Raw genomic sequence first — 27,936 nt, forward strand, 5'->3', positions numbered from 1 at the left:
CTAGCATGAGATGACTAAGTGACATCTAGGCTGGTGTCACCACAGGAGAGTTCACTTGTTTCCTATGGCAGAATATTCCCTCTCAGTCATTCGGGTTCAGTCATGTTCTGAATGCTTGGCGCTGCGCCTAATGAGTCTGCCTAGTTACTGCAACATGGAAGTATCCTTTGTTTAACTGGGGCCCAGAAGGTGGAGACCGTCCAACACTTAGGGTACCTAAGGTGACCCTGCAGCAGCTGAATGAAGAAGGACCTCATTGTTTCTCTACCCGGGTGTCAGTCACATCACGCAACCATTTATTTCTATGCTTTGGTCCTAGAAATCAGCTACAGGTCAATTTCTTTGGATTTGTGAAGTCACGCTACATCGACGCCATCATTGACTCAATTTACAATATCTTTACAGAAAACATAAACATGACGAAAACGGTAATAGCACATTTAGTCTGTCCTTAACTCTGTGTGTAGAAAAGTCATTTGATCGCAGTCACAGCGACGACTCCCTATGGCTAAGTGCTGCCTCTCCCTGGATATTGATTAGATATCAGCTCCGATCAATGGAGATAGTTAAAGCCAGTCTCCAAGTACCAGCGCACACACAGCGGCTCAATGCGAAGTCACCTTGAACATAAATGCCATATCCGAGCAAGTCGCACTAGAACTGCACACGGCTGTAATGTAGATATGTGTGTCATGACTGTAGAATAACTGTCGGCTTTTCACTACGTTCATTGTGCAGTGGCGGCCCGGGATCCCTGTGTTTTGGCTTATTACCCTGCCGCATGTCCTCGCTCCCCCCCCGCCGACTTGCGCTCACTTTACACGTTAACACTAAACACCAGGACATATTGTAGGTAGCCGTTTCTCATTATTGAATTTTTGTCCTGCTCAGGAAAGAATCTTATCTTTATAATCCTTGATGTCCTTGTAGTGAACTTGTTACTTAATTTGAACAACTTTCAACCATGACAAGGAATCTGAAAAAATAGGATATATTCCTCAAAATCAACAAGAGCTGTTGGTCTTCTGGTCCACATCTTAGCTAGCTGTATTTCTCTTAAAGGGAACATATTATGAAAATTCCACTTTTGTAGTTCTTCGACACATTCATTTGGGTAACTGGCATGTCTACCGTCCCACTAACTATGTCAGAAACGATACTCTAGAGTGCGTCGAATGGGATAACGACCGAAATATACGTCATAGTCACACCATGCCCATGTAGGGAGTCTTGCTACATGGGCTTGGACGAGTGAGCTAACGCTAGCTGCTGCTACCCGTCAGACATTTAAGTGGCCGCATAAACAAGGGACCCCCAGGACACCTCTAAATGTTGACTCAACAGTGTGGAAGGATGCTGCTACTGCCCCAGCTCAAGCTCCCACTGCTCCCATTGCTCCCACTGCAGGGCTGCGCTGGAGAGCTGGGGCTCTCAAAGTCAGGCTCACCGGGGGTGAGGGGGGCGGGGCACTCAAAACAGGTCAATCTGAGGAGGGCTGTTTTAGACAGCGCAAAAAGGGTGCTGTTTTAAATGATCCTTTTGGTATTTTGACCAAAATATGCTACAGACATTTCATTAAGGCCACAAGGAACCTTATCAACTGTGGTGAAATGGGCATAATATGTCCCCTTTAAGGACAGCTGTATCAGGTACGGTATATGCAGATTGTTGTGACACAACGTACCATCATAGAGCGACTAATGACCCTGACCTTTGTCAGTCAGCAGATGAGTGTAAATGAAAGTTTATGTGATTGGTGGAAAGTTATTCTGGTCCCTGAATGTGAGATGTCGTGACACATCATTATTCACATTCCGCAACACCTATTATTATCCCATCACTTTTCAGAAGTGACCTTCAGAATTTGAGATGGAAGTGGGCAGAGCCACACACACTGTCAGCCCCCATTAAAATAGTAACCCCTGTCTGCTGGAGGTGATTGTAGGAAGCAGTTATAATACACATATCAAAAGAGCAGATTCATGTCTACAATTAAATAACTCAATTTTACATCTGCCATTATCCAATGAAATAATTTGTCTTGGAGAAATAATGTGTACTATGCTGTTTTCACATTTTTTAATACTATTTTGGCAAATAAGCAGGCCAAAGGACTTAAAGCAAACATCTTAGTCAATTATTGCCCTCTTACATGTTTAGGCGACATGAAGCAACATTAATTTTGAGCCATGTTTCTATCTGTGCCATAAATGTAACAGTAATATTTGCCTGTCTTTAAGTTGTGTTTTACGTTATAAAAACAGCCCTACCACAGAATTCTTTTACATTTTTCAAAATTTCTCTGCTAACAGAGCAGAGTTCACAGTCTTAAAGGTCACATTGTTTGACAATACTGGAATTTCACTTTAATAAAAAATGCAGCACCTTTATGTCACATGATTATCTTAACTTCCTGTGGAATAAATCATTTCTGAGCTGCTTCATCCAACTGCAACAGTAACTCTCATATAGAATGTGCCATTTGAATCGGTGAAATGCTTTGGAATTGACACTGAAAACAAAGTCAGGATTTATGAACTAGAACATGTTCCCTGAAGAAATAACCGGGGAGGGAGAGTTTTCTGTCAAACATATCAAACATATTTAGTGTGGACATGGAGGACTGGGACACGCCCAGTGACAGATTACCAGGAGGAGGTGTCATTTTCTGGGCGCTGCACATGCTTCTATTTATACCAGATAGCTGCAATAACTCCGAGAGGTAGGAGAGAGAGGGAGAGAGAAAGGTGTGTGAGAGAGAGAGACATGGGGAGTCATATGACCTGCCCCTCATTCCAGAGATAGTGACGGACAGAGTGCTCACTCCGCGCTCCAACCTAATAAAACACCAGACCTGCGGAGCGTGTGGAGGATGTGTCACAACACCATCAGAGGACTCTGAAAAGACTTGTTTTGGGATATTGACTGAAAGTATTATCACTAAAGGACATACCAATTGATCACATCTGATCCCACCTGAGTGACAATGCCGGAGGAAAAAGGTAATGAAGAACCATTAATTACCTTTGATCATCTGTGGTGTGTTCACCTGCCGGAGAGGGAAGAGCAATGGAGAGCCGATCGGTGTCTACAAAGATGTTTATTAAGACATAAATCAGAATGATAAATTGTATTTATTCTCAAGCTTTGAAATATGAAATCATTGAAAAGATGTACAGGTCATATGAGTGTGTTTTATCTAGGTAAGAAGTACTTTACCCACAACTAAACTGGCCTCCTATTATGTAACCTCACTCAGAAGCATGTAGTACTTTCTGTTTGAATGTGTTTGTGTGAATGACAACAACAAGCCCGGCTTATGCTGCAGGTTGAAATGCATCCTGCCTGCAACAAGCCTGGCAGCAACACTGTTGTCCTGGTCCCCTGCCTGGATCTCTGGCACTGGGAGCTCAGCCATTTGGTCTGCTTACAAACGGGTGGGGGCCGGTTTACGAAGAAGAAATCACGATGTCCTTTAAGTGATTAACGGATGTCCTTTTTAAGACCTAATTATTTCATTTTTTCTGCTCCTATTATTCCCAGAGGAACTTATTGTTTCCACAAATATGCCAATAGTATTCCCATGACTTATAGTTTGCAGTGACAGTGAATACAATTGTATTTGCAGTGAATGTGATTTAAAAAGAACAAAATACCAGTATCCAATTTGGCTAATATTCCTGACTGTCCCACTGGTGATCGCACAAGTAAAAATCTTAAAATGTTTGCTTCTAAAATAAAACATTTGCATGATGTACAATGTACCTTACTGTCAAAGGTAAAGGTTCTCATTAAGATGAATGGCTCCTTTCAAAATGTCCTATATTTTCATAGTTCTGGAATTTTATTGAAAAGTTAAATGGTGGCGATCGTAAAAAAAAACACATGCTGCCAGGCGAGTAGCTTTTTATGGGAGCTAGCTTTTGTTATGCAATATCAATAGGTTCTTATAGCGCCATCTGTGGAATATATCGATTTATCTTAGTACAAGCTTGGTCAACCACCGACACATGTTTCACTTTATCCAAAAGACCCATGAAAAACATCTTAAATTACATGTAGCTTCGAATTACGGAAGCTATTGGGTATGGTATCGGGAGTTTTGCCCTCTTCCTCTCTTCTAATGGTGAAATTTGACAACTGCGATAAAGTAAGTAGGTCGCAATATTTTTGATAAAAATATTAGTCGTATAAGGATAACAAGTAGCCACTAGCAGTAATAACGGCAATGGATGTAGCAAAGGTAGCACGTAAAAAAGTAGAATAAATGTATATATAGAGATACAAAGTAGCATAAAATGGAGAGAAGTCCAAGTACTGGAATACTAAGCTTTCTAATGGAGTAAATATGTTTCCCCACTACTGACCCCCGACCCAGTTGGCTGTAGAAAGGAGCCCCTCTGTTTGTCCCCGTAAACACGCCACACATATTTCCTCTTCTCTCACAGTGTCTTGTCCTCAACTGCCTTGTTAAAGCTGATCCAGATTTAACCACTTGTTTGTGCCCATGTTTCTCAATGCGGGGCTGTAACTGTGCAGAGCAGGAGGCATGTGTGACAAAAGTTGTCGAGTTTGGTAGGAAGCAAGCACACGCGACACACCCACACAGTAACACATAGGCCATGTGCTTAGACACATGCAAAGCTTGACATGTTGTACATGTACATGTGGATGCGTACACACTTGAAGTTATGTATAGACACTTAGTAAATAGCCAAGTTCATACAGTCACAGACACAAACACACAAAAATACAGACACACACACGCCACTCTAGGCTGCATCTCAGTTCTAGCCAAGGACAGTGTATCTTGGGTGTGTGATGTAATGCATGGCTGCTTGTCAGCAGTACCAGCGACGCCTGACATTATTTCAGAACTGCCGGTAAACAAACCATCTGAGTGTCTGTCAGTTTTCCCTGCTGTCTTTTTGAATTTCTTATAATTCGATCAAAAGGTATTACATTTTGTGACATTTACGATTCATTCAAGTCATAGTTTTTAAGCCTGATCTCGTTCATGTGAAAGGATGAAGATGAATTTTTGTTTATCTCAGTCAGCAAATCTCTCAAATCTTTAAACATGAGTCACAACCATATTATTATGGCAAAATATCCCAAAACTGTTTGTCATTGTATTGATACTCCTAAATGAGAAAAACAGGGCATTTGTTAGGGACTATTTTCAGCTGTCGGTGAATCCAGATTCAGTTCTCTAGGGAGTATTTAGGATGTGTGCTTGTGTGTGTGTGCGTATGTGTTGGTGTGTGTGTGTGTGTGTGTGTGCCAGAGTGAGTCTAAATAAATTACTGTGTGTGTACTCATGATAATGAACGACCATGTGCCCCAGTTCAACAGTGTGGCTCATGTGTTTTTAATAGTTTTGGACAACAATGGGACTCTATGAGCACATAGGAAAAGATAAATCTGGCTTTGAATGCTCTATTCTTTGGAATAAGAAGTGTAAAGCTTATTCTTTAAAGAATCTGGAATTATGTTAGTATACTAGGGAATGTGATGTACAACATATGGTTTTTTATCAGCATTGGAATACTTGAATAATTTGGTTTAAGACTTATTTCTAAAAATAAACTCCGAAATTCTTTAGGCAAATTTTTTTATATCACATGATTGTTTCACTGCTCACACATGTTAGGACATTGCGGGCGCAATATTTAATAATAAAAAAACAACATATAGCAGGTACGTAATTTGGACTGATACCCTCTATCCTTCTACCTCTAGAAAACTCTCTGTCTTTTCAGCTGCTAAATGCTCAACTGTGCTCACAAGCTAGTTGCTAACGAGTAGGTAGTATGTAGTGGGTGTAGAAATAATTGAATAAGTAATTAAAATAGCAATGAGCAGGAGTAAGATTAAAACCTGTGTATAGCTGAAGGAAACTGCAGATGTGGTAATAATACCCTGTTTGTTCATTCCGACCTTTGAATCGTTTGATTCAATGTAAATGGATAAATGCTGTTAGTGCAGCCTTGATGTATTAAATAGCTGAATGAATAAATAATGCACTTTTATTGCATTAACTTGCTACTATTACTCAGGTAGCTGCGAAATTACCCAGAATTCCGAGGGTCACTCAGCTCACTTCATGCATCATGCAGCATTGTATAATTCAAGGTGGCGTAATCCTGTGGATGTTGATAATTACCCGTGTGTTTGAATCCAACCGCAGTCGCACTGGCCTTTCTCCCTGAGGTGCTAAACCTGCTTGGCATATGCCAGTGTTTTTGCACCAGCTCTGCTCAAACAGCTGACACCATGCTTTCTACAGAGAGCCTCTAGTCATGAGTCACACTGCTTCTTTTCGGGTTGAAATAAATTGCCTGCGGACACACACCGATCCAACTCCCTCGCTGTCTCTAAACTCTTTGACTCATGTTTCACACCAATCAGCCTCCCTGCTGAACATGTCATTGGATTATTGAAGAATCCTTCACACACACACATTTGCAGTATATCCAGACGCACTGTAACATGCTGAGCTGTGCTGTGATTTTCTGCTGCATCATTGTACGTTCTCCAGTCACCTGATCCCTGCTATTATACAGCACTTTCACCCACGCTGGCAAATGAGGCAAGCATCATATCCCCTTTCTCTCTCTTTTTTTTGTCTCTCACCTGAGATGTTTTTGCCGTCTCGTTGTCTGAGTCCAAAATTGATTTTAGTCCCCAGGCTCAGTCTGTGTTACCTCTCTCTCCTCTTTTTCCTCCTGTTTCTGTGTCTTTCTCTCTCGTGAAAGTGAAAGTTAAAAGCAGCTTGGTACTCAACTATCATTATTCAATTGAATTGTATTTGAATGGCACCAAATCACAAGATTCATTATCTCAAAGCACTTTACATAGTAAGATGGAGGCCGTAACATATTATAAAGAAACACATCTGGCAGGGCAAAAAAATCATCTTAGTTGGAAGAAAGCTCTCAAACCAGAATCTGCTTCGTCTGATTTGGGTGAGCGGAGCAAATTGTGATTAAATAGAAAAGGGGACTGAATATCCTGAAATGTTGTAATTGCTCAATTTAATTTTTAAATCACGAACAACCCTGAAGCCAGAGAAAATTTGGGAGGATTCTTCAATTTTAACACATGTAAAATCTGCGTTACTTTTTACAGGATCTGTGAATTGCAAAGAAAGAAATCGATTGGTATAAATTTAGGTTAACTATTGAAACATATCATTGACAGATTAACCAAAAGTAAAAATATGTTTTTCTGATGCTCTCTTATTTGAATACTGTCTCTTTGCTATTAAACTACCATTACTTACACTACAAGAAGTATGGTTAAGGCCCAAGGATCACAACCATATTTGCCACTTGGCTGCAAAGATTTTATCACATATTCATTCCATAGATGTTGAACTCAGCTGCGGTCAGGGCTCTGTGCCGGTCAGCAGATTTCTTCCTTTATTAACTTGGCCTTGAGGACGGATATGTTGCCACACTCATCCAGAAATGAGTCTTGACAGCTACCCAAAGTATTCGCTATATATGCATACACATGGTAAGGATCTTGTCGAAGATTGAACATTGCAAAGAGGTATATTTTTACAATGTTTAAGCCATATTGTTTTTTTGTCTTGAAGAGGCAACTACATTCCAGTAGAGGCAGTCCCAGTAACACGTGGGATCATATCTGTTGTTGGTGATTGTCGTCCACATGGAAGAGGTATTTACTGACTCATCTGTCACAGAAAATACAAGAGTCATGGATTATTTTTACACAAAGATCATTTTCATAAGACGGCACACCAGTAGCCCTTTCCTGGTTTGCTCTGGGCTACTATTGAGATTTATGGCAGTTTTTTAATGAGGCTCTGGTTTCTATTCTGGTTGCCTTTATTATAAATAGCATTACTACAATAAGAAAATGTTTTGGTAGGTGCAGCAATGTCGAAACATGGTTCATTGCACCTCTCTGTTTATATGACATGCTCTTGTCTTTAAAAGGGCCGAGCCAACAAGGCTGCCCTGGTTTGGTTGGCCGGGGAGGTCGGAGGTCAGCTTTCTGTCGTGTTGACCACGGGTCAGAGATCAAATGCTGCTAAGGTCAGGTTGCCGGCGTTACTGCACAGGTGCACGTCAAGCCTTTGAGGAGCGCAGGAAAAAAGTGAACTCATAATGTCTAGTCTGTATATATTTATAGTCATATGTATATCTATAGTCAGAAACGTACATCCATTTGAGCTGCTAGCTGTTTCTCTCCTCCTGTCTGTACTGTAGGAGTTGTAGTCAGGGAACTTGGCCTATAGGCTCGCTTCTTGTCTTTTTCTTGGCGTCTAACAAGAGAGTTCGTTTTCTGTGGGGATGACGGACAGGAAACTCCTAGGCAGTGAAGTAATGGCTATCTAGAAGGTAGGCCATGTGTCAACCGGTGCTTCAGACTCCTCACATGTTGTAAATCCCATTATCCGACCTCAAGGCTGTAGAATGAGGCCTGAGTGCAGTCAATAAACATGTTCAAAGGACTTTGTCTAATAGGTCTGAAAAACTTTTTTGTTCTTGGTTCTTGTAGTTTTAAAGGTTCATATATATTTCATGTAATGTGTAACAATGTAAGTTACCAGTTAGCAGACACCATGTAGATGCTAATCTACCACATACAAATTTAACTTGTTAAATGGAAGTTTTCTGAAAGAGAAAAATGTCTGTGTTTGTAACTGGCATTAGCAATAAGCATATCTGGACCCGTCAAGGTACAACAGTGTTTCATGCATCAAGTTTCTGACGAGCTTATGATCCATACGACATCTTGGCTATTGCAATTTGGCTTATCTTTACACAAGCCTATGCCAAAGTGATTATACTATCCTCACGACTAATGAAAAGTGACATTGTTTTGGAAGTCTTGTTACAGATGCCTGATTTAACAATTTACAATCAACAATTCTTTATCAGTAATTTCCTTAATTGTCATTAACTAATCATTCAGAAAGAAAGTTAAGCTATCTTAACTGAGCAGGTCTGTGCCTAAGTGTATAGAACACTTCTCTTATCCATAGAGCTCAAGAAGGAGCCTGTGTATTTCCACTATGTTCTACACTTTTGGAGTATGCTCATGTGTTTCCGCAAGACAGTGAAAGTCCCCAAGGTCAATGGCTCGGCCACCACAAAGTACTCGTGCTGTGGTAATGCGAGTATTTTGATCCCCCGCCGCCTCTGCAGATGGTTCGCACCAGGAATGCTGCAGAGCACCATGGGATCCCCTCGAGTTGAGGGAACACTCTATTTTTAGGAGTTGCGGGAGCATGGCTTCTTGAAAAGGCATGTCAGATAAAGTTGCCTTAGTGGTCCTTATCACATGTGTGTTTATCCTAATAGCCTTTCCATGTTGCATCAGTTGTAGCTGGAGACGCTGGAATTCTGTTGCTCCACTGTTGCTGGGATCTTCGCTGAATTCCAGCAGCAATAATGATTTTAGTTTTAGTGTCTTTGAGCAAGACAATGAATGTGTACATTTTAATTTACTGTTAGCGACTATGCATGAGAAGTGATGGGATAGCTGTGTGAGTTCTCCTCCCTGATGCATCAGAGAAAGATGCTCTACATCCATGTTTTGTAGCTATATGCCTATGTTTGGGCTGTTGTATGGGGCATGTGTGCAGGCGGTAGGCTGCAAACCTCCACTGGTGGTCAGCGCGTGTCCCAGAGGCTTCCAGTGGTGTGAGTCTATGCGTTACAGACATGTAGTGTTGAATTGCTCAGATAGCTGCCTGCCTGGCCGCAAAGTCTGGGACATCAGTAGTGGCCGTCAGCCAGAGAACATACACCAGAGAGGCTGATTGATGATATGGACAACTGTGACTGGAAGAGACGGGGCACTGGCGGCAGTGGGGGGGGGGGGGGGGACTCTTAAAGCTGCTATCCACAACAGCACAAAACAGTCACTCGCTGTCCTTATCATAGAAAAACACAATTTTCCTCTGCTCTTAAATTGCCAATTATTCTCACTTATTTGCCCTGACTGCACATTTCCCCTAAACCTATCTTTAAAGTTATGAGCACTCATTCATGCAACGTTAATGCATTTAGGTCCTCAACCTCTGACCAACAGTTTGTTCCTTGCGACAACAGCAATTCATCGGTGCAAAGTATGGCCCTGATAAGTCGGTGTAAACCTTTGTATCGACAGGTGACTTGTGATTCAAGTGTATTCTGAGGGACACATTTGTACCCTGGCTCAACCCTAACAAGGACACAAGAGGAACCATTTAGCCATAGATTGAACTTAGAACTCATTCATTTTGCAAAGCTAAACATCTCAACTATAAACTCCTCACCACTCCCTCACTGACAGCTTATTGGAGCCTAATCACAGACCACTGGCAGTCTGACTGTCTGGAGCAACTTGCTGGATACTACATCTGGCCCCAAGGATCATCTCCTGTCTCCTCCTCACCCCCGCCCTCCTCTTCTATTTGCTGTTTGTAGAGGAAGTAACGACACAGGATCACCCCCCCAACAGGTGCAAGGCTGCAGCATTGCATGCTGGGTCAGATGAGAAGGCACAAACCTCCCGGGTCCCTGTGACTACCAATCCCTGCTGCCTCCCCCCCTTTTCACACTTTTGGACCGTTGTCTTTTCCAGATGGATGTAATCAACCCAGTCCCAGACCCTTTTTTACAAGGGCGCAAGACTTTCCCCTCCTGAATTCTTGTCTTTATTGGTTAGCATGCCCACATGTACGCTCAACACGGTAGCTTCAATAAACTTCCCCCCTCCAACAAACTCTAAAATCCCTATTCTTGTTTTGATTAAATTTGGGAGTCGGCGCATTTTTCCAGTCAGAGCTGAGATTGTAAGCAAGACATATGGACTGAATGAAAGCACCTCTGTGGATTTAAGCATCATCCAAAGAAAACTCCACAAAGAGTTTCCTTTCTCTATATGTTTGTATTATTTTTGCTGACCCTACAAATGTTCAGTATCACCAGGACCATTTTGGTCAAATTCTATTTGAATAAAAATCTGATTTTGGGGATTGCAATGTTGACTCTGTGGAATGAGGCTCAGATAAATAGAAGAAAAGCAGGTTATCGTAGTAAAGAGATCTAAGAAGGCTTGGGAGGCTGTGTTTGTCTTGGAGTCACAGTCGCAAACTCTACAAAGATGAAAAATGGCTTTGTTCCCCCACCGTGGGTGAGAGGGCCTTGTAAAACTGGCTGAAGAATGTGTTGCTCCTGTAGGTCTGCATAGTGTGATGGCTGTTTCTTCTCTCCTGTCAAGTATCCCTGAGCCCAACAGGTCGCAAATAGGAAAATACGTCTTTGTATGAAAGGGAGAGAAGAGACATGAACATATATGATTTCATTCAAACTAGAACCACCACTTCATGGTTGTATGCCCTCACCAGCCACTATAGTTTACATCCATGTTTGTCCACAGAAAGTTATTCAGTCTTTTTCGGTGAGATGGAACTCATCACTGTAGTTCATCCTTGAGTTCATGTGATTGTTTGCACCAAATTGGAAGAAGTTCCCTCAAGGTGCTCTTGAGTTCATAAGGCCAAAAATATGTGGTCACAGTGACCTTGGTGTTTGACTTCTGACCAATGAAATCTCATCAGTTCATCTGTGATTCCAAGTGAAAGCTTGTGCGAGATTTAAAGGGATTTCCCTCTAGGTGTTCATGAATTATCGCAAGCAGCCGAATGGGACGGATGGACGGCCCGAAAACAGAAGGCCTCTAGCCACAGCTCCTGGCATGGTCGCAGAAAAAGGTGCAGCCTCTGATATACTGACTTAATTTCCAGTGTGCTCCCTGTTCCAGCATCAATGTGTAAATTTGATTTTGAGAAATGTGATCTAGGTTGAGACGAACTGGGACATAACCGAGAGGCAGAGAAAGACAGATACGATCACCAGAATCTAAAGTGCTCTTTTTTTGTAATCTTTGGACAGACAGGTTGGCTGTATCCACCTGCCTCCGTTGCTGTGTTTTTCAGACACAATGTAACTACATTTGAGAAATATTGGTCGAATCCAACTTAAACGCAAAGCTCTTAATCATCATTATTACTTTGGATTGGTGAAAGTGGTCAGTCTGAGAAACAAGGAAGTTCCCTTCTGTTTTAAATATATGCCCAGTACAGAATAAAGTTTTTTCCTGAGTGTTTGAGCCTCTCATCCACACGCAAAGTGTTTAAAGTCACTTAAACAGATACTTTTACAAATGCCTTCCAAAGTGCAGGTTTTAGTGCAGAAACTTTGATTGCAGTGTATCCGAGTGTTTATGTAAAATGGAAAGTTTGGGAAACAATCAGGTCACAGTTTACTTCATGCTTGCCCACTGTCACTTGTGTAACGAGAGTAAAAACAACAACAAAATAATGGTGGCTAGGTGCATTCCCAAGTTAGCAGCTGAATTTAACATTACTGCACCACATTACCATCATTCACAGGCGTCTGCCCCGCCAATTATTACATGGACTAAAGCGCTATTTCCTGGTATTTGACATATTGTTGATGTAGACTCTATCGCCTACTAATGGCCTGGGATATTTGAGCGTGTAAAAAGTAACAAATATCCACAGTAGAGTAGAGAAGGCCTCAGTAACAAGAACCAGTACAGGTTCTTGGTGAGTCTCTCAAAAGCAGCTCTGTTTGGCCCACAGCTATTATCCCGACGCTTCCCACTCTCTCTGCCTCTTTTTCTAAATCAATTCATTTGACGAACTCCCCTCTCCAAGCCTAATTACCGGTAACCATGGAGGCACGATGAAACCGGTCTGATGACACGGATGTTTCCCAGGGACACAAAGGGGACTTTTATTCAGCCGATGGCCCGGTCAGGACTGAAAGGCTGATCAGTGTGTGAGAGTATTCTGCCATGGATATGATGAAAGGGTAAGGTGTACTAACGATACTTTTAGGACGGAGATGTCAGCCTCTTACATGGTGGGTTTGGCCTCTTTCGCCGCTGCAGGTGCTTTGTAGATGTGGAATGTTTCCCGTGCCTCCTTCCTGTGTGGCAAACGATTGGGATCCTGAAAAAGTTATGACGTTTATCCAGTGTCCGACTTTCTATTTTGCGCGTGACCTTGCAGGGCCTCTGTCACATTGTCGGGAGTTCCTGCCTTTCGGGGACCAGAATATTATTCCTGCAACCACGTTAAATAATAATACTGGTTTCACATCCTTGTGTGATGTGACATTCTTAATGACGACTGGGATATTTTGGGATTAAAGGCACGTGTAATTACAATGACGACACATTGCACAGTAATAGACTGGATGTGGAAGTATGACGGATAAAAAAGGGTTTTCTAAATTGATTCAGATATTTTTGGATTAAAGCTATTCATAAGCAGTTGTTTTTTTACCTTATGTACTGTATATTTCTGCGCCAAACAGTAATGTGACATCCCTTCTGACTGGAATATCCTTTAGATCCTGCATATCTCCTGCATGTGTCAAATGTACCATCTACACTGTAACTTAGTTTTAATAGCTTCAGCTCAGGGCACATGGCAAATTTCCAGTCTCATCAATATGCAGTACTTTTTAGACAATGCGATATATACATATGTATACATATATTCATACACTGTCTGCAGTTTTGCTGTCAGGATCTTGTCGAAGGTCAGTTCGATTCCCAATCTTCCCTATCAGCATGCCGAAGTGTCCTTGGGAAAGATGCTGAACCCTGAATTGCCCCTAGTAGAACAACAAAGTGTGTGTGAATGGGTGAATGACAAACTGTACTTGTAAGAGCTTTGAGTGGTCATCAAGACTATATACATACAAAGCCATTCACCATTTACTTTGAAATTCAGGCAGAGCTGGAGATCGAACTGCCGACCTTCTGGTTAGTGGACGACCCTCTCTACTCAGCCTGAGCCACAGTCACCCACTTGTCTTTATATGGCCCTACAAACACAGAAGGGGGCCAGAACAGCAATGGTAGTGGCACAGTTAAACAGGACTCAATGACTCATACACCCCATCAAAACCACAAATCAAGACTGTGCGCGTCTGTTATTCCTCTTGTTCCATATCAGTACACATCATTGTGGGTCTGCACACTCTATGCACTTTCCACTATACACTGGAATAAAGTCTAAACTGGTTATCTTCCTCTGTTTCCTGCAGTGTTTCAGCAGCAGGCTGTCCACAGCCCTCTGGAGCAGAAGAAGCAGAAGCATGGCGGAGGAGGAGGGGGACCGATCCCCTGTCAGAACTGTGGGAAGCCCTGCAAAGGGGAGGCACTGCGAGTTCAGAACAAACACTTCCACATCAAGTGCTTCGCCTGTAAAGGTATTTAATCTCACCAACCACCTATATGCACTGTAACCCTCTGAGGTTAATCTTTTTAAGGATGTGATGGACATAGAAATGCAACAGTACCCTTTTTCGAATGTCCAACAGGAAATTTACCAATATATATTCCATTTTTATAGAATAGTCAACTGGCTCTTGTTCCATACTTCCAGAAATAAAAAGTCCCTATAATGGACCTAACATCAAAATGTCCACTTTATCGAACAGAAAAGACTCTAACACGGCTATTTTATGGAATAGATCATACCAGGTTATTTAACAGTGTTGGAAGAAAAAGTTTATGATGGATAAATGTGAACAAAAAAAATAGAAAACAGTAAGTAAGAGATTAATGCTGACCTTAACTATAAAAGAGAATGTTCTAATATGTAGTAGACAAGGCAATAGTTTAGAGCTCTTTGTAGAAGATACTGTAATGGGCCTTTTAAAGGATAAGAGACATTTCTTTATCTTTTCTGTGGCACCAATGAGAATCTCCTCTCTATGAAGAAATACTGAAAAGCTATAATATGGTGCAGGAATGTTTGATTTTCATAAAGTCAGTATTAAAGGCCATTCAGAGTAAAATATGAACACAGGGGAAGTATTTATAGCCTGTGAGCCATGTTACCTATATTCTGCTGGATAACAAACAGCACAACAGTCATGGTTTGCAGAGGTCATCCTCTAAATTCCTTTTTTGAATTGACTGAGTGAACTTTGAGTAAAGGACGGCAGTTATCCCAGGTATACGTATCAGACAGGCAAAACTTTAATTGATTTGATTTATATTATTATTATCTGAAAATATATTCAAAGTTATTGTTTAAGTGATTACATTTAGTTGGGTTTTAGCTATTAGCACTTTCAAGAGAACATTAGGGGCAGCTGTGGCTCAGGGGTAAGAGCGGTCGTCCTTTAACCAGAAGGTCGGCAATCCGATCCTGGTCTGCCCCATGCCGAATGTAAAAGTGTCCTTGGGTAAGATATTAAACCCCAAATTGTTGCCCATAGATGTGTATAGATGCACCGTATGAATGTGAGTGTGAATGTAAAACTGTACTGTAAAGCACTTTGAGTGGTTATCAGGACTAGTAAAGCGCTCAATAAATACAGACCATTTACCATTAAACATACATTGTGACTAATAAGTTCCCGTATTTATATTATTATTAAGGGGAAAGTCAGTATTGATGGTTTGTGTGTGTGTGTGTGTGTTTTGTGTGTGTGTGTGTGTGTGTGTGTGTGTGTGCACGCGTCAGATCCTTGATGTATGAGTTATGTTCTATGTGTGAGTGGGTGTACCTTTTTTTTGTGTGCATGTGACTGTACTGTACACGAGTGTGTGTCTGCGCCCCTCCCAGCCCGGAGTCAACGCACAAGCCTCGTGTCAGACCGCTGTTGTTGTCAACACACACTGCGGTTGCTAGGCTACCGGTGGGGTCGCTACGGTGTCGGCAGCTTCCTGGAGTTTATCGCCTTTGAATCTTACACCGACCAGCAGACTCCCTGTCTGTGCATTCAGCAGCCCCCCCCCCCCCCCCCCCCCCCCCGAACCCCCTGCTCCATCTATGACTCCATGAATGTGGGTGTGAGCAGGCCCCTGATGATTTAGTGGTGATTAGGCAGCTGCTAATAATGATCATCCTATTTGGGCCTAATCTCAAAGAACAATTTGAATTTACTGGATCTTGTTTTCATAGCTTTGACCATTACTCAGAGAAGTAACAGCATAAATGCGCTCATAAAGTATAATCATGAGGATGTGGGAGGTTGGTGACATCAACATTACTCTTACTGTTATAATGAGAGTATGAAAAGCGAACTGGGTCAGAAAGCAACACACAACAGAACTGTTAAACAACAATTCATGTTTTACAATGACACAGCATTTACTGCTTAATTGAAGATAAAAATAATTTGAGGATGTTTTGGTTAAATAATGGGCAGACTTTTATTAATTAAGCTGAGAGTTTTGCTACAGCAACTGCTGTTTTTGTTCAACCTCAAAAGGGAACACACAAATATGAATGATTAAACGCCTCGGGTCTCACACACACACATGTTCATCATATGTTATTACTTGAAAGTCATTATTTTGCCATTACTGGAGATCATGATTAAAGGCACAGAGAGCATGTTCTCTTCTCTGGCGGAAACGTATTTGGTTTGCTTTCAAAAGTGCATGATTAGGAAGAGTGGGCCCCGCTTATTAATTGTCAGGCCTTTCGGAAGTGGTTTAATTTCATGCGGACACAACATTCACAAGAGCAATGTTGGGGCCCTGCTCATTACACACAGTTCATAAATTCAAAAATCCAAAGCATGACACCATGAACTGAAATACCAACTGATTTGGGCTAATAAATGTGCTGATTATCTCAGGATTGCAATGGTCATTGGAGATTTGGTTCGGGTGGGTTGCTGCTCAAACTTCCAGATGTGGACTGAGAGGGATCTGAAAGTCATGGGTGATAAAATAAACTGAAGCAGTTTGAGATTAGATCAGTTTGCTTCTTCTGCAATCCCGACCTGAACCTCAAAGAGGAGAGAAGACGTTGGACTCTGTTTAGCAGTATTCTTTAAAGATATTATAATCAGGTGAAAGTTTTTGATTTATAGACCATAAACACACTCTATGGAGAGCTCCCCCCACCCCCTCTGAGCAGCAGTCCCTCAAAAGATATCGCAGTTCACCTGGAATAGAATCAAGACCATGACCCCTGACTCTGCTGCTGTATTAGCGCCAATTACAAGCAGCCTGGGTGTTAGCCAGTAGGCTAACGGCGCCAGGTCTGAAGTGAGGAACCATCAGCCATGTGTAATTAACACCGAGCAGAGAGGACGACCAGATTAATATGAGTCAATATTAGCCTCTTTAACACTGGCTTCATATCAAAGTAGCTCTGGGTTTCTAATAGTAAACACAGCCGCAGTGTTTGGGGGTCCAACATGTACAGCCAACTGGCCAGTTTCAGCACGGCTGGACATCTATTGCACTTCTGTCCGTCCTGGGAGAGGGATCCCTCACATGTGGCTCTCTCTGAGGTTTCTACATATTTTTACCCTGTTAAAAGTTTTTTTTTGTAGTTTTTCCTTACTCTTGCTGAGGGTTAAGGACAGAGGATGTCACACCCTGTTAAAGCCCTATGAGATGAATTGTATTTGTGAATATGGGCTATACAAATAAAATTTGATTGATTGATTGATTGATTGATTAACATGCTTGAGGGCCCAGGGCAAAAACAAGAAGATGAACCCCCCTGCTTTACTTAATGGAGGAAATAATGGAGGACCTAAGTTGAACAATGACATGGCACAGTTTATCAATACTGACCTGTAGTCAGATACACAATTCGTCTTCTGGCTGCGGCCCTCAAGCTAACTTTCAGGTTTTACTTTGTATATTGGGCAGGGTTGGGACTAGGTTCAATGGTGACCCCGAATTGTCAGTAGGTGTAAATGTCAGTGCAAATAGTTTGTTGTCTGTATATGTCTGCTCTGGGATTCACTGGCGACCTGCTTTCCTCTCGACCAATGTCAGCGGCCATTGGCTCCGGCAACCTTCGAAGAATAAGCAGTAAAGATAACGGATGGATGATGGATGATACATATGTCGTACCAAGAGATAACCCTAACAATAATCAATACTTTTTAAGTTAATACAATGATTTGGTTGTGTACATTACCATCAGATTACCACAAATATAATGAATATGGGACCTTCGGTGCACCTTGCTAGCTAATTAGCCTAAATTAGTTAATTTGCATAGAAGACATATAATAAATTCTAAATACACGTTTTTAGCACTAAATCGCTACCATTTTCCCCTTAGGCAGAGTTTCTACACACATTGTAAATAATGTTAATTAAAGTTGTTTACAGACATAAATCCTTATTGTCTTGTTTTTAAAATGTGTAATTCATTTATATTCAACTTTATTTTGCTGCTAACATGATACATACAAAAAAAAAAATTGCAGCTGTAGGCGCTGCAGAAGGTGATATGCACTAATTGCTGTTTTCGTGGTAGCTGGCGTCAACACCAAGCCGTGCGGTTTAGGAAGTGTGTTTTATTTAGGTACCAACTTTGCCCGTCTCTATATATCCTGTTATGTCTGCGTCTCACACCCTTCTATCCCCTTCAGTCGAGGAGAGGAAAACATCTCCGACAGACCTTAATCCCGAATCTGTTTCTGCTTTCATGAAGCGCCATCACATCATCCAGAAAGCATCCGAATCCAGCAGGGAATACTCAAGAGTGAAAATATGCTGTCACACCCTCATGTCAGAGAGCCTGCAGGAAAACTGACGAATGTGGATCTGCATTGGTTAAAGATTCCTGATGTCGGCCACTCGCGCCTTTCGTCATTCACACGCCACATTCACGAGCATTTCAGCACACAACGCACACTCCCAAACTCAGGAGTTTTTTACTGCCCTCCACTCGCCTCTGTAAGAACAGATTTATTTGTTCAGTAGGTGTAGAGCGCCGAGCAAGATTGCTTCTCAATGCAACAGGCACATAACTTGGCAGAAACAACACACACACACACATTAAACCCCCCTTTAATTTGTTTCTTACCGACACTTACACCAGACCAGAGCACGCATAAAGACACGATTCTTGGACATCATTGTGTAATGTCTTGTTGTTAAAAGGGCATTACTCATTGTTTGTCGATTGCAAGTTTTCAGCTGTCTATTATATCACATGGACTTCATCAATCCCGGTGTTTGTGTTTCGCTTGACTCACAAACCCACTCAAACGCTCAGAACAATACCAGCGTTTAACATGCAAACAATGCGGTGGGATTGAAAGCATGTCCTGAGTTGGAATCGTTTTGTCAACTGCTTTTTCCAAGACCATTAAAGAACCATGAAACCAAACAAAATAGTGTTACTGGCCTATAGGAAACCTAAGGAGAATGTAACACATGTTTACTGTGCGTTTTGTACATTGCAGCTTCGGCTCCGTCGGTTTCATGCAGAACTCCTTTGAGATTCTGACAAATTTATGGATCGCATTGTTTTTGTCCGACTGCCCCTGGCCCCCGATTGTGTTTCTTCCTGGAAGTCGGCTCGGTAAATAGACGCTGCCGGCCACATGTTGACGTCCTGATGGTCGGTCGGACCGGTGGTGTTATAATAGCAGATGGTTGTGATGTTCTCAGCAGGGTGTTGGCTATTGGATCGCCTCCTTCTTGGAAGCGGGCTGAGCAGAACAGAGCCAGGTGGGGAGTGTGTTCGTTCATCGCTCGGTGTCGACCTTACACACAGACGGACCCACACACAGACACACACACACACGCACACATGTGGAAGGGTGGGGAGACTGCATACAACATTCATTTGTAAGGAGTTCAAAGGCCATCTTTAGATACAGCACATATCTTGACGCAGTCCATACACTAGTTCAGGGAGTTATGACTAGTGACGCTTATAGTTTGAGGTTATTGTCTGTAGCTTTCTCAGATCATCATTGGTTTTTCGTTTCTCTCTGAAAATCGTCAGTTGATCACAGCGACAAGAACGTTATAAGATTAAGTGTAGCCCTGTGATTTAGACAATAAACAGACTGCCCCTGCCTATTACCTTATTAAATTACTACTTACAATTTAGTGCGAGGGAGAGGGAGTGTGGATGCATTTGACTTGACACAAGGATCAACCTTGATTTTTTTTCCTTTCAAGTGCAGCCCCATGTCAATGACAGCCGGCTTATAACTGTACAGCAGGGGTCACAGATCAGACTAGGGAATGACAACGGCCTCGACTCACACACACACTGACACACACAATCACACGTAAGGATGGTGAGTCATCGTAAAACACGAGGTGCAGGCAAGGTCACACATTCATAGCTGAAAGCTCACAGCACATGTATATTTAACCCTGCTCACTCACACACGACCTCATGCACAGGACGAGTTAACGTGAAACATATAGAGTCAAGGTCCCACTCATGTAAAGACAAAACACCTTAACTGTGTGTGTTGTGTCACTATTTTATGTCTTTCTGGGGCGTAGTGTATTGGACAGATTTGCTTGGTCTGTCTGTCCACAACACTCATACACACACACACACACACACACTCACACACACACATTGGACAGGCCTCCTCACATGTGTGTCCTCCAAAGCAGGCTCAGGGCTGCTGAATTGGATTAGCCTAAATTACATTTATCTTACATGACAAACCAATTTCATGTAGACTCCTGTATCCTATATTCTCCTCAGTGCAGGACTAGATTTAGCTGTCCACACACACACGCACACAGACCAGGCAACTGTGTATGAGTCCCAAGAAGGATTGGTATTGTTACTTAGAACTAGGAGTTTTATGTTTTCATCTGTATTTTTATAGAATGAATGCATTAAAAATTACAACATTTAAATAGCTACTATTTTCAGCAACGGACAAAAGATATGAATTAACATTTTTGAACAACCCTTTTAGTTGGTTCAGTCCAATCAATTAACAGTGCCGTGAGAGATGGATAGACAAAAAGACAAAGATTGAAAAAGACAACGATTTCAGGAATTATGAGCAGGCTACCTTTCTTAAATCTTGTTTTTCCTGGCATCTACAATGTTATTAATCTAGACTCGTTCAGGTGGCTGTTTCTTGACTTAATCCAGGTTTCACGTAGATTTCTTGAATCATTTTCAATCCACTGACTCCATGTCCTCTTTAGACCTTGAATTTAGCAGAGGGAAATAGCAGAATGCATCCTCCATTGTGGACAGAGCAGATTCCAATGAAAGGCTCTATGAGTACACGCATATTATGTAAGTGGCCTCATAGTGCATGAGATAAGCCCTTAGAGATGGAAGCAATCAGTTTCTTTTGAAGCAATCTACCTTCCAGCCTTGGAAAAAGTTGCAATCATAGTCCCACTGCTGAAGTGGGGGCAAACTGGGAGGAACCATTGCCTGTCGTTATGAGTGGTATGACATGATTCCTTGCTTTTCTAGACTTCCCTGGTGCTGAAGTTACATTGAAAACGTGCTGTGTCATGTTGTTGCTAAAAAGCCCTCCAAGAACCCCCCCCCCCCCCCTTCAACGCGCACACAAACACAGCCTGGCCAGACTGCATGAGGTTGAACCCTCTTGTGGTTTAAGGTTTGTTCTTGCTGCAGGCCCGTAGCCCAACACATTCTGTTCTCGGAGTCTCGGGACAAAACGACTAATTAGCTGCATCATGATCTCATCTGACGAGGCCCGAGTGCGGGGTTTTCACAAACATCCACTGTAGTCATGGAGACGGAATGGTTTCAAAATGATGAAATTGCTGCGGAATTAAATTCTGCAGTTCTGAATGGAATCAGGTTTAATACTGAGAAATATAAAGTATTTAAATATAAAGTGTCCATTCTAGGTTAAAGAAAACCACAATTCATACAATTTAGAAGATTACACACCAGTTAAAGCATCACTGGGATTATTTCATATTCAAGTTCTGCCAATAGATCCCTTTCACCTAACTCTAACACAATGAACCTTTAAAAGAGAGCTAGTTAGTCTGCTTAGTCTTTTGCTGGTTAATTTTAAAACCTGCATTTTCCATTTTCACTCAGTGCTGTGTTAGCTGCACATCATAGAAAGGAGAGGAAGTAGCTAGTTTTAGTTAAATGTCTTCCGTTTGTAAAAACTTTATTTCATTAGAAGAAGCTATGATACACTACAGAGAGCAGAAGTATTTGATATATAAGTAAAGAATAGTCTTAGTCATTCTGATGATGAACTTGTTTCTGTAAGAGCTCTTGTTTCGGTTAGAATATATTTGACAGTGAACTTCACTCTCTCGATTAAACTCAATTCATTGGTCTCAACCGGCTCTGCTCCATTTCTCCATTTCTCCAACCTCTCTTTTTCCTTTTCCCACATGAACGAGGGATTAGGGGATGAGAGGAAGACCAATTTGACGGTTTCTATTAGTGATAAAGGGCAAGATGAAAAGAGCGAGCATCCCCTGTCTTCCTCTCACTTATGTAATGAACTCAGACACGCACACACCCTGATTGGCATTTTATGCTAGTTTGCCAGTATTACTGTAATGCACATGAAAAGATAATATCAACTGTTTAGGTTTAAATGTAGTTGATGCATTCTGGTGGTCCATAAATGCTAGCTCCAACTCTAGCTCATGTGGATCCGCTACTTAGCTGCTTAAGGAACTATAACTTATAATACAGTAAGGAGAGGAGTATATGAGCCAACTGGCAGCACATGTATAAATATACAGGGCCTGAAAGACGAGCTGATGGGAACCTGCACTCAGGACTCCGGGTGAGGATTTCTGGCTCCATATCTTCCTGTCCCTTATTTATCTCTGCCACAGCATATTAATTCTTTTGGAAGGAGTCTCACGTAAAGTTGAAAACTTGTCAGAGTAAGCCCCGGCAGTGTCAAGTCATCTGAACCAAGTCAAGTCTGGAAGAACTCGCCTAAAGTCACATGAGTTGATTATTAGTCTTTTCTTAAGTCATTCAGAAGAAGTTCAGGTCAATTCATGTAAATATAGTCTCAGGTCTGTCAGGGTATTTCTAAATTTAAGGCTTTAGTCATTCATGACACGTCTTCAGTATAATGTCCAGGTTTTGCATTGTAAGACCACATTAAGTCTCCGGTGTCAAGTCGTATAAGGCAATTTCAAGATAGTCAGAGCAAGACTCAAGTCAGTGGGACAACTCAATGTTAGCTCTAAAATCAAGTTGGAATAAGTTTCATGTCTTAGTTTCTTTAACTGAAGCCTCATGTCGGTCATATTCCCGGATTTTCTCCAGTCAACACTTGTTGCTGCGTTTCTCAACTGTTTAATCCCAAAAACAATTAAATATTCTACTCTATTCGTTCAATCTCAAAATCTTCCTGAAATGTATCCCTTTATTCTGTAGTTTAACCTTTTTATTTTTAATCTTCTATTTTGTGTGTATCTCAGCCATCCATCCCTCTCTCCATCCGTCTATCCACTCAGCTTTTAAAACTGCTCATGATTATGCCATCGTGCCTGGAGCATGATCTCATTCGAGACAGGTTGCCAAAACATCTGAACCGGATGTAAGGGTACCAGTAGCAACCACTGGAAAGAGTGTCGCCCACTTCCTGAGAAAACATTCCTGCTTGTATTGTTGTGGTTGTTTTATTAGCGTGCCGTAACCCCTGGGAGGGGTTGAGAAAAGAAAAAAAGTGAAGTGGTTCCCAACGAGGGACAAAGGTTATCAAACATACCGGTCAAAGTTTTCAGAAGTTGATGAAAGGGTGGTAGAGTGGGACTGTTACGCAACCAGTAGGATAAAGGGAAATGCTGAAATTGCAGTTCAGTGTTTGGGAATCTAGACCACAGAAGAGCATCCAAGATATTGTAAACCTTGCATTTAATATGCCGGTGGACGTCTTCTGTCACTTTTGAATTCCCTGTTATCTCTGCAGGCAGGAGCTTTGCATTGTGTTGGATAAAGCAGGAAATTGCTATTGCAGATAAAAAGCTATGAAACCCACACAATTTAGGCCCAACTTCAGGATTTCTCCTTAATCCCCATCAAAGTAAAGGCACAGATTTATCACGATCAATATATGTTTTTAACGACCAATGGTGAACCCTATTACCTGACTTACACATGATGATAAAAATACAAAAGGAAGTGTCTGTGACTCTTCAGACGAGCCTCTCAGAGCAGCTATAGCTTGGCTGTGGCGAAGTGTATGGGATATATATAGAAGTTGGGTTGCTATTTGTGTGGCTCCGTATCACTAACATTGATATCTTGTGTTGTCTTATTTGCTATTTGCCTGGTTACTGTAGGGGCTGTACAGATGCTGGATTGGTCTCTCATTGGTTTCAGTGGAAATAAGGCATGGGTTGTGGTTGTGGTTTGCTGGTTTAGGTCTATTTATACATTTAATGCGCAATTATACATTTATTACCTTCAGGCCTTAACGAGAACATGGTAACCCACAGGCACTGCAGCAGGTGTGTCCGAGCCCACACTGTACACTGTGTGTTATGTCATTCACATTTTGTCACCTCAGACCTTCTCACAATCTAGTAAGGATATACAGTATATGATATTTAAAGCATATGTGGTATGTTTGTGTGTGTGTGTGTGTGTGTGTGTGTGTGTGTGTGTGTGTGTGTGTGTGTGTGTGTGTGTGAGTTAAAAGTTCACTGGGCATTCCCGGGGGACGCGCGCAAACTCTCATTTATCTTTCACGTCTCTTTTGTTTTTTGTTCATTTCCAATTCCAGGAGAGAAAGAATGGAGGGGAAAGAAGAGAAGGGGTGTTTTGTTTTTGCTAAAGGAGTGGAAAAACAGAGCAAGGGTTTCCACAGAGGGCGTGGCCGCTGTGTGATTTCATGCAGTTGCCATGGTTACGGCGCGTGATCATTGTGTGTTCACGAGAGGGAGTTCCTGCCTCACATTGTTAAAGCTGGGCAAACAGCCCCTCTGCAGCCTGTAGACAGCTGAGGGGATGTTAATAGTGAGAGCCGACTATTTAATAAGGCAGTAAAATGTGACTACAATAGACTGTAAAAAGTAAGATGCTGCTTATTCTCGGGAAAAAACATTTATTACGTCAATAAATAATAATAAAAATAAAGTTTTACTGGAGTGTTAACAAATCTTATTAAAGCAAAATCGACATTTCGGAAAATGCTTATCGGTATTTGTTTTCTTTGCCACGAATCAAAATTGTTGAGCTACATAAGACACATCAAGAAAAAATGCACACACACAAATATATGACACAGCCATGCATGTTTCAGGGATATTCTGATTAAGATCTCTTATATATGCATCTCACAACAGGCAAAAGCTGAATTAAAATGAAACATAACTAAGACAAAGGAGATATCAAAGCTTACCTTTTCATTTGGCTGAACTTTATACAATGAAATATATAGATATTTTATATATTGAGTGTGATCTAATTGTTGGCCTCTGTCCCTTCTTCTCTCCCTCCTCTCTGCACCCTTTCACCCTCATCTGACTACCCAGTGTGTGGAAGCGAGCTGGCCCAGGGGGGCTTCTTCGTGCGGCAGGGCGAGTACATCTGTACCCTGGACTACCAGCGACTGTACGGGACTCGCTGCTTCGGCTGTCAGGACTTCATCGAGGGGGAAGTGGTGTCTGCCCTGGGCAAGACCTACCACCCCCGCTGCTTTGTCTGCGCCTCCTGCAAGTAAGAAGCCTGAACTTTGGATGTGATTCCTTCAAGTTAATTGACAAATCACAAATCTTACTGAACATTAGAATTCTCCCTCCAGATGTTTTAATTTCCCCTAAAACTTCTCAGAAAACAGACAAAGTACCACCATTTCTTTACAGCTGTGCTTCTATCAAAAAATTCCATATCAGCTGATATCAATTCTTATCACGATAAATGTCACATTATAATTTTAATAATACATATTGTGGTTTATAAAATCTTCTTTATGAGCCGAGAATGACAATTATATCTTATATCTCCTCAATGTGCTTGCACTATGCACCAGCAATATACTGGTATATATTTAACTTTTTGATGTAAGGTATATTGAGTACTTATTATTTCATAGTTCTTTGTATAATGCTGTATACGAATCAAATGAGGAATAGTTTCAATCAAAGGCATTGGAGGACAGGATATTATGTTATATACTGTATATTTTATCAAAGTCAGGTTAAGTTTTATATTTTATATTTAGTTTATTACTTCCACAAAGGAGGTTACGTTTTCAGGCCCGTCCTTTTGTTTGTTAGAAAAAAGAATCAGATCCATTTGGGAACCGATATCTATAAATTAATGGAATTTGGTGCTGCTTGATTGAATTTAAGGGGGCTGCTTGGCTTTAGCAATGCACCCTACACACCTGCCAGTCTCATTCAGTGCTGTGTTGGTGCTTTGTAGAAGCATCAATGTGTCTCCAAAGTGCCTGTTGGAATGTCTGAAACCCGGATTCTGACAAGGTAACACGATCCATTATTCATGCAGAGCTCTTTTTTCATGTATTGTAGTGTCGTCAGGGCTTTACAGGTCTCACAACACATTAAATGATACATGTCATGTACGATAGAAACAGCAAGACACTCTTTCAGAAGTGAATAGACTAACTGTTCTCAAAACTCTTGCATCTTCATCAGCTGGTTGCCTGTCACATCCATACGCTTTTCCCAGGCCTAAAAAAGCTCCAACTCAGAAACCTATTTCCAAAGGGAAATAATGGCACCAGAATGATATTTGTTTTTTAATGTACATTATTGGCAGCACAGCAGCAGGTATAGGGGTCATTTACAAGCACCTATTACACATGCATGTTTAAATATAGTGACGCTCATGAAGTCACGTGTCAGTAAAGGTCACCTGTTTCTATCCATGTGCATGCTTCTACTGACTGTGCTCTGTGTGTGCGGGAGCCTCTCTCAGGCAAGAATTTCAAGTGTGTGGTCATTCAGAGCGGCCCATTTCCATAGCAAGTGTTTTATGTGTGTGTGTGTGTGTTTGCGTGTGTGTGGGTTCGTCCTGTCATGCGGCGGTGATCCCCGTGCTGAACCTGAGATCAGAATGTTCCAGTGCGCCGTTTGAGGTTTGCAATGTGATCGTCAAACTCCTGAACACCTCCTTAAAACAAATACGGCTTTTGTGACGGCCCAAATACTCAGCTTTATTTTGAGGAATATACAGATGGGGCAGAGATGGAGGAAATGCTGCTGGAGATGAGACTTCAGAGGAGACTCCAGCTCGGAGAGTGTGTGTCTCACAGTCCCAGTGTTGAAGTGATCATCAATAATTCCATCAAACATATCTGTTTTTCACCATCAGTCTGGGTTTCTTTGTATGTTTCAGTCTGGGTGTGTGTCTTTCTTTGGATTTTGGATTTTTCTTCATGCTAATGCATGGGTGTACTGTGAAAACATTTGTGCAAAAGCATATAACACATATCAGAATCAGAATCAGAAGTATTTTATAACAGTGAATTCCAACATGGGTCACATGGCTGTTCAGACTGAGGTCATATTTTCCAAAAATCTGATTTAGAACCACATCTGAAAGTGGCCCAAATCTGATTTGCAAAGATCATATTCTATGTGATTTGAACTGTTCACACTGCCATTAAACAATCAGGTCTGGGTCAGACGCCCGCAAGGACACTTCAGCATGCAGATGGGGAAGAGTGGGGTTTGAACCGGCAACCTTCTTGTTGGACGACCACTCTACCCCCTAGGCCACACCTCCACTAGTCATATTGTTTGTCCTCTCTGCTTCCACAGACCAGGCCTTCTCCAGGTCTGTCTTGAACTTAAAGCTTGTTCTAAACTTAGATGTAAAGTTAGATAGCTGCAAAGACCAATAAACAGTTTTCTTTCATAGAAACAAGAGTTGTATGTCCTCAAGAAAATTAAAACATCACCCAACAAACTACTGGCTGATGGAGAGGATTTATGAGATGTGAAATTCATGTCTGCTGGTGCAAACTGTTGAGGGCACCTCATACAGTCCAAGCTGTGCAAGTAAGACTCAACAAATCAACCCCCAAAAAATCAACTTTTCGACTGTTTATGCATGAGTCACCTATAATCTGGCCTCTCTCAGTTTGCCTGGATACATTCCTCCCTCAGTGGCTGGCTGTGACAGAGTGACCACAGCTCTGCTATCACATTTCCGAGCTGTAG

General features: G+C 41.7%; 1 protein-coding gene across 12 annotated transcripts in view; it reads left to right on the forward strand.

Annotated features, from left to right (window-relative positions):
• The window catches only part of ablim2 (actin binding LIM protein family, member 2), a 77,106-nt gene that overhangs the window by 14,759 nt on the left and 34,411 nt on the right, over positions 1–27,936 (forward strand). For 5 of the 12 annotated variants that reach the window (XM_062383941.1, XM_062383948.1, XM_062383946.1 and 2 more), the window contains exons 1-3: positions 2,790–3,002; positions 14,109–14,273; positions 25,282–25,465. In XM_062383941.1, coding sequence (XP_062239925.1) covers positions 2,987–3,002; positions 14,109–14,273; positions 25,282–25,465 — 365 coding nt within the window. In that variant the 5' untranslated portion in view covers positions 2,790–2,986. Of the gene's footprint in view, positions 1–2,788; positions 3,003–14,108; positions 14,274–25,281; positions 25,466–27,936 lie in introns of those variants that run through there. The other 7 variants (XM_062383943.1, XM_062383944.1, XM_062383950.1 and 4 more) reach the window with 4 other exon arrangements.

This window comes from Platichthys flesus, chromosome 24, assembly GCF_949316205.1.
Source record: "Platichthys flesus chromosome 24, fPlaFle2.1, whole genome shotgun sequence".
NCBI classification, from domain to species: Eukaryota; Metazoa; Chordata; class Actinopteri; order Pleuronectiformes; family Pleuronectidae; genus Platichthys; species Platichthys flesus.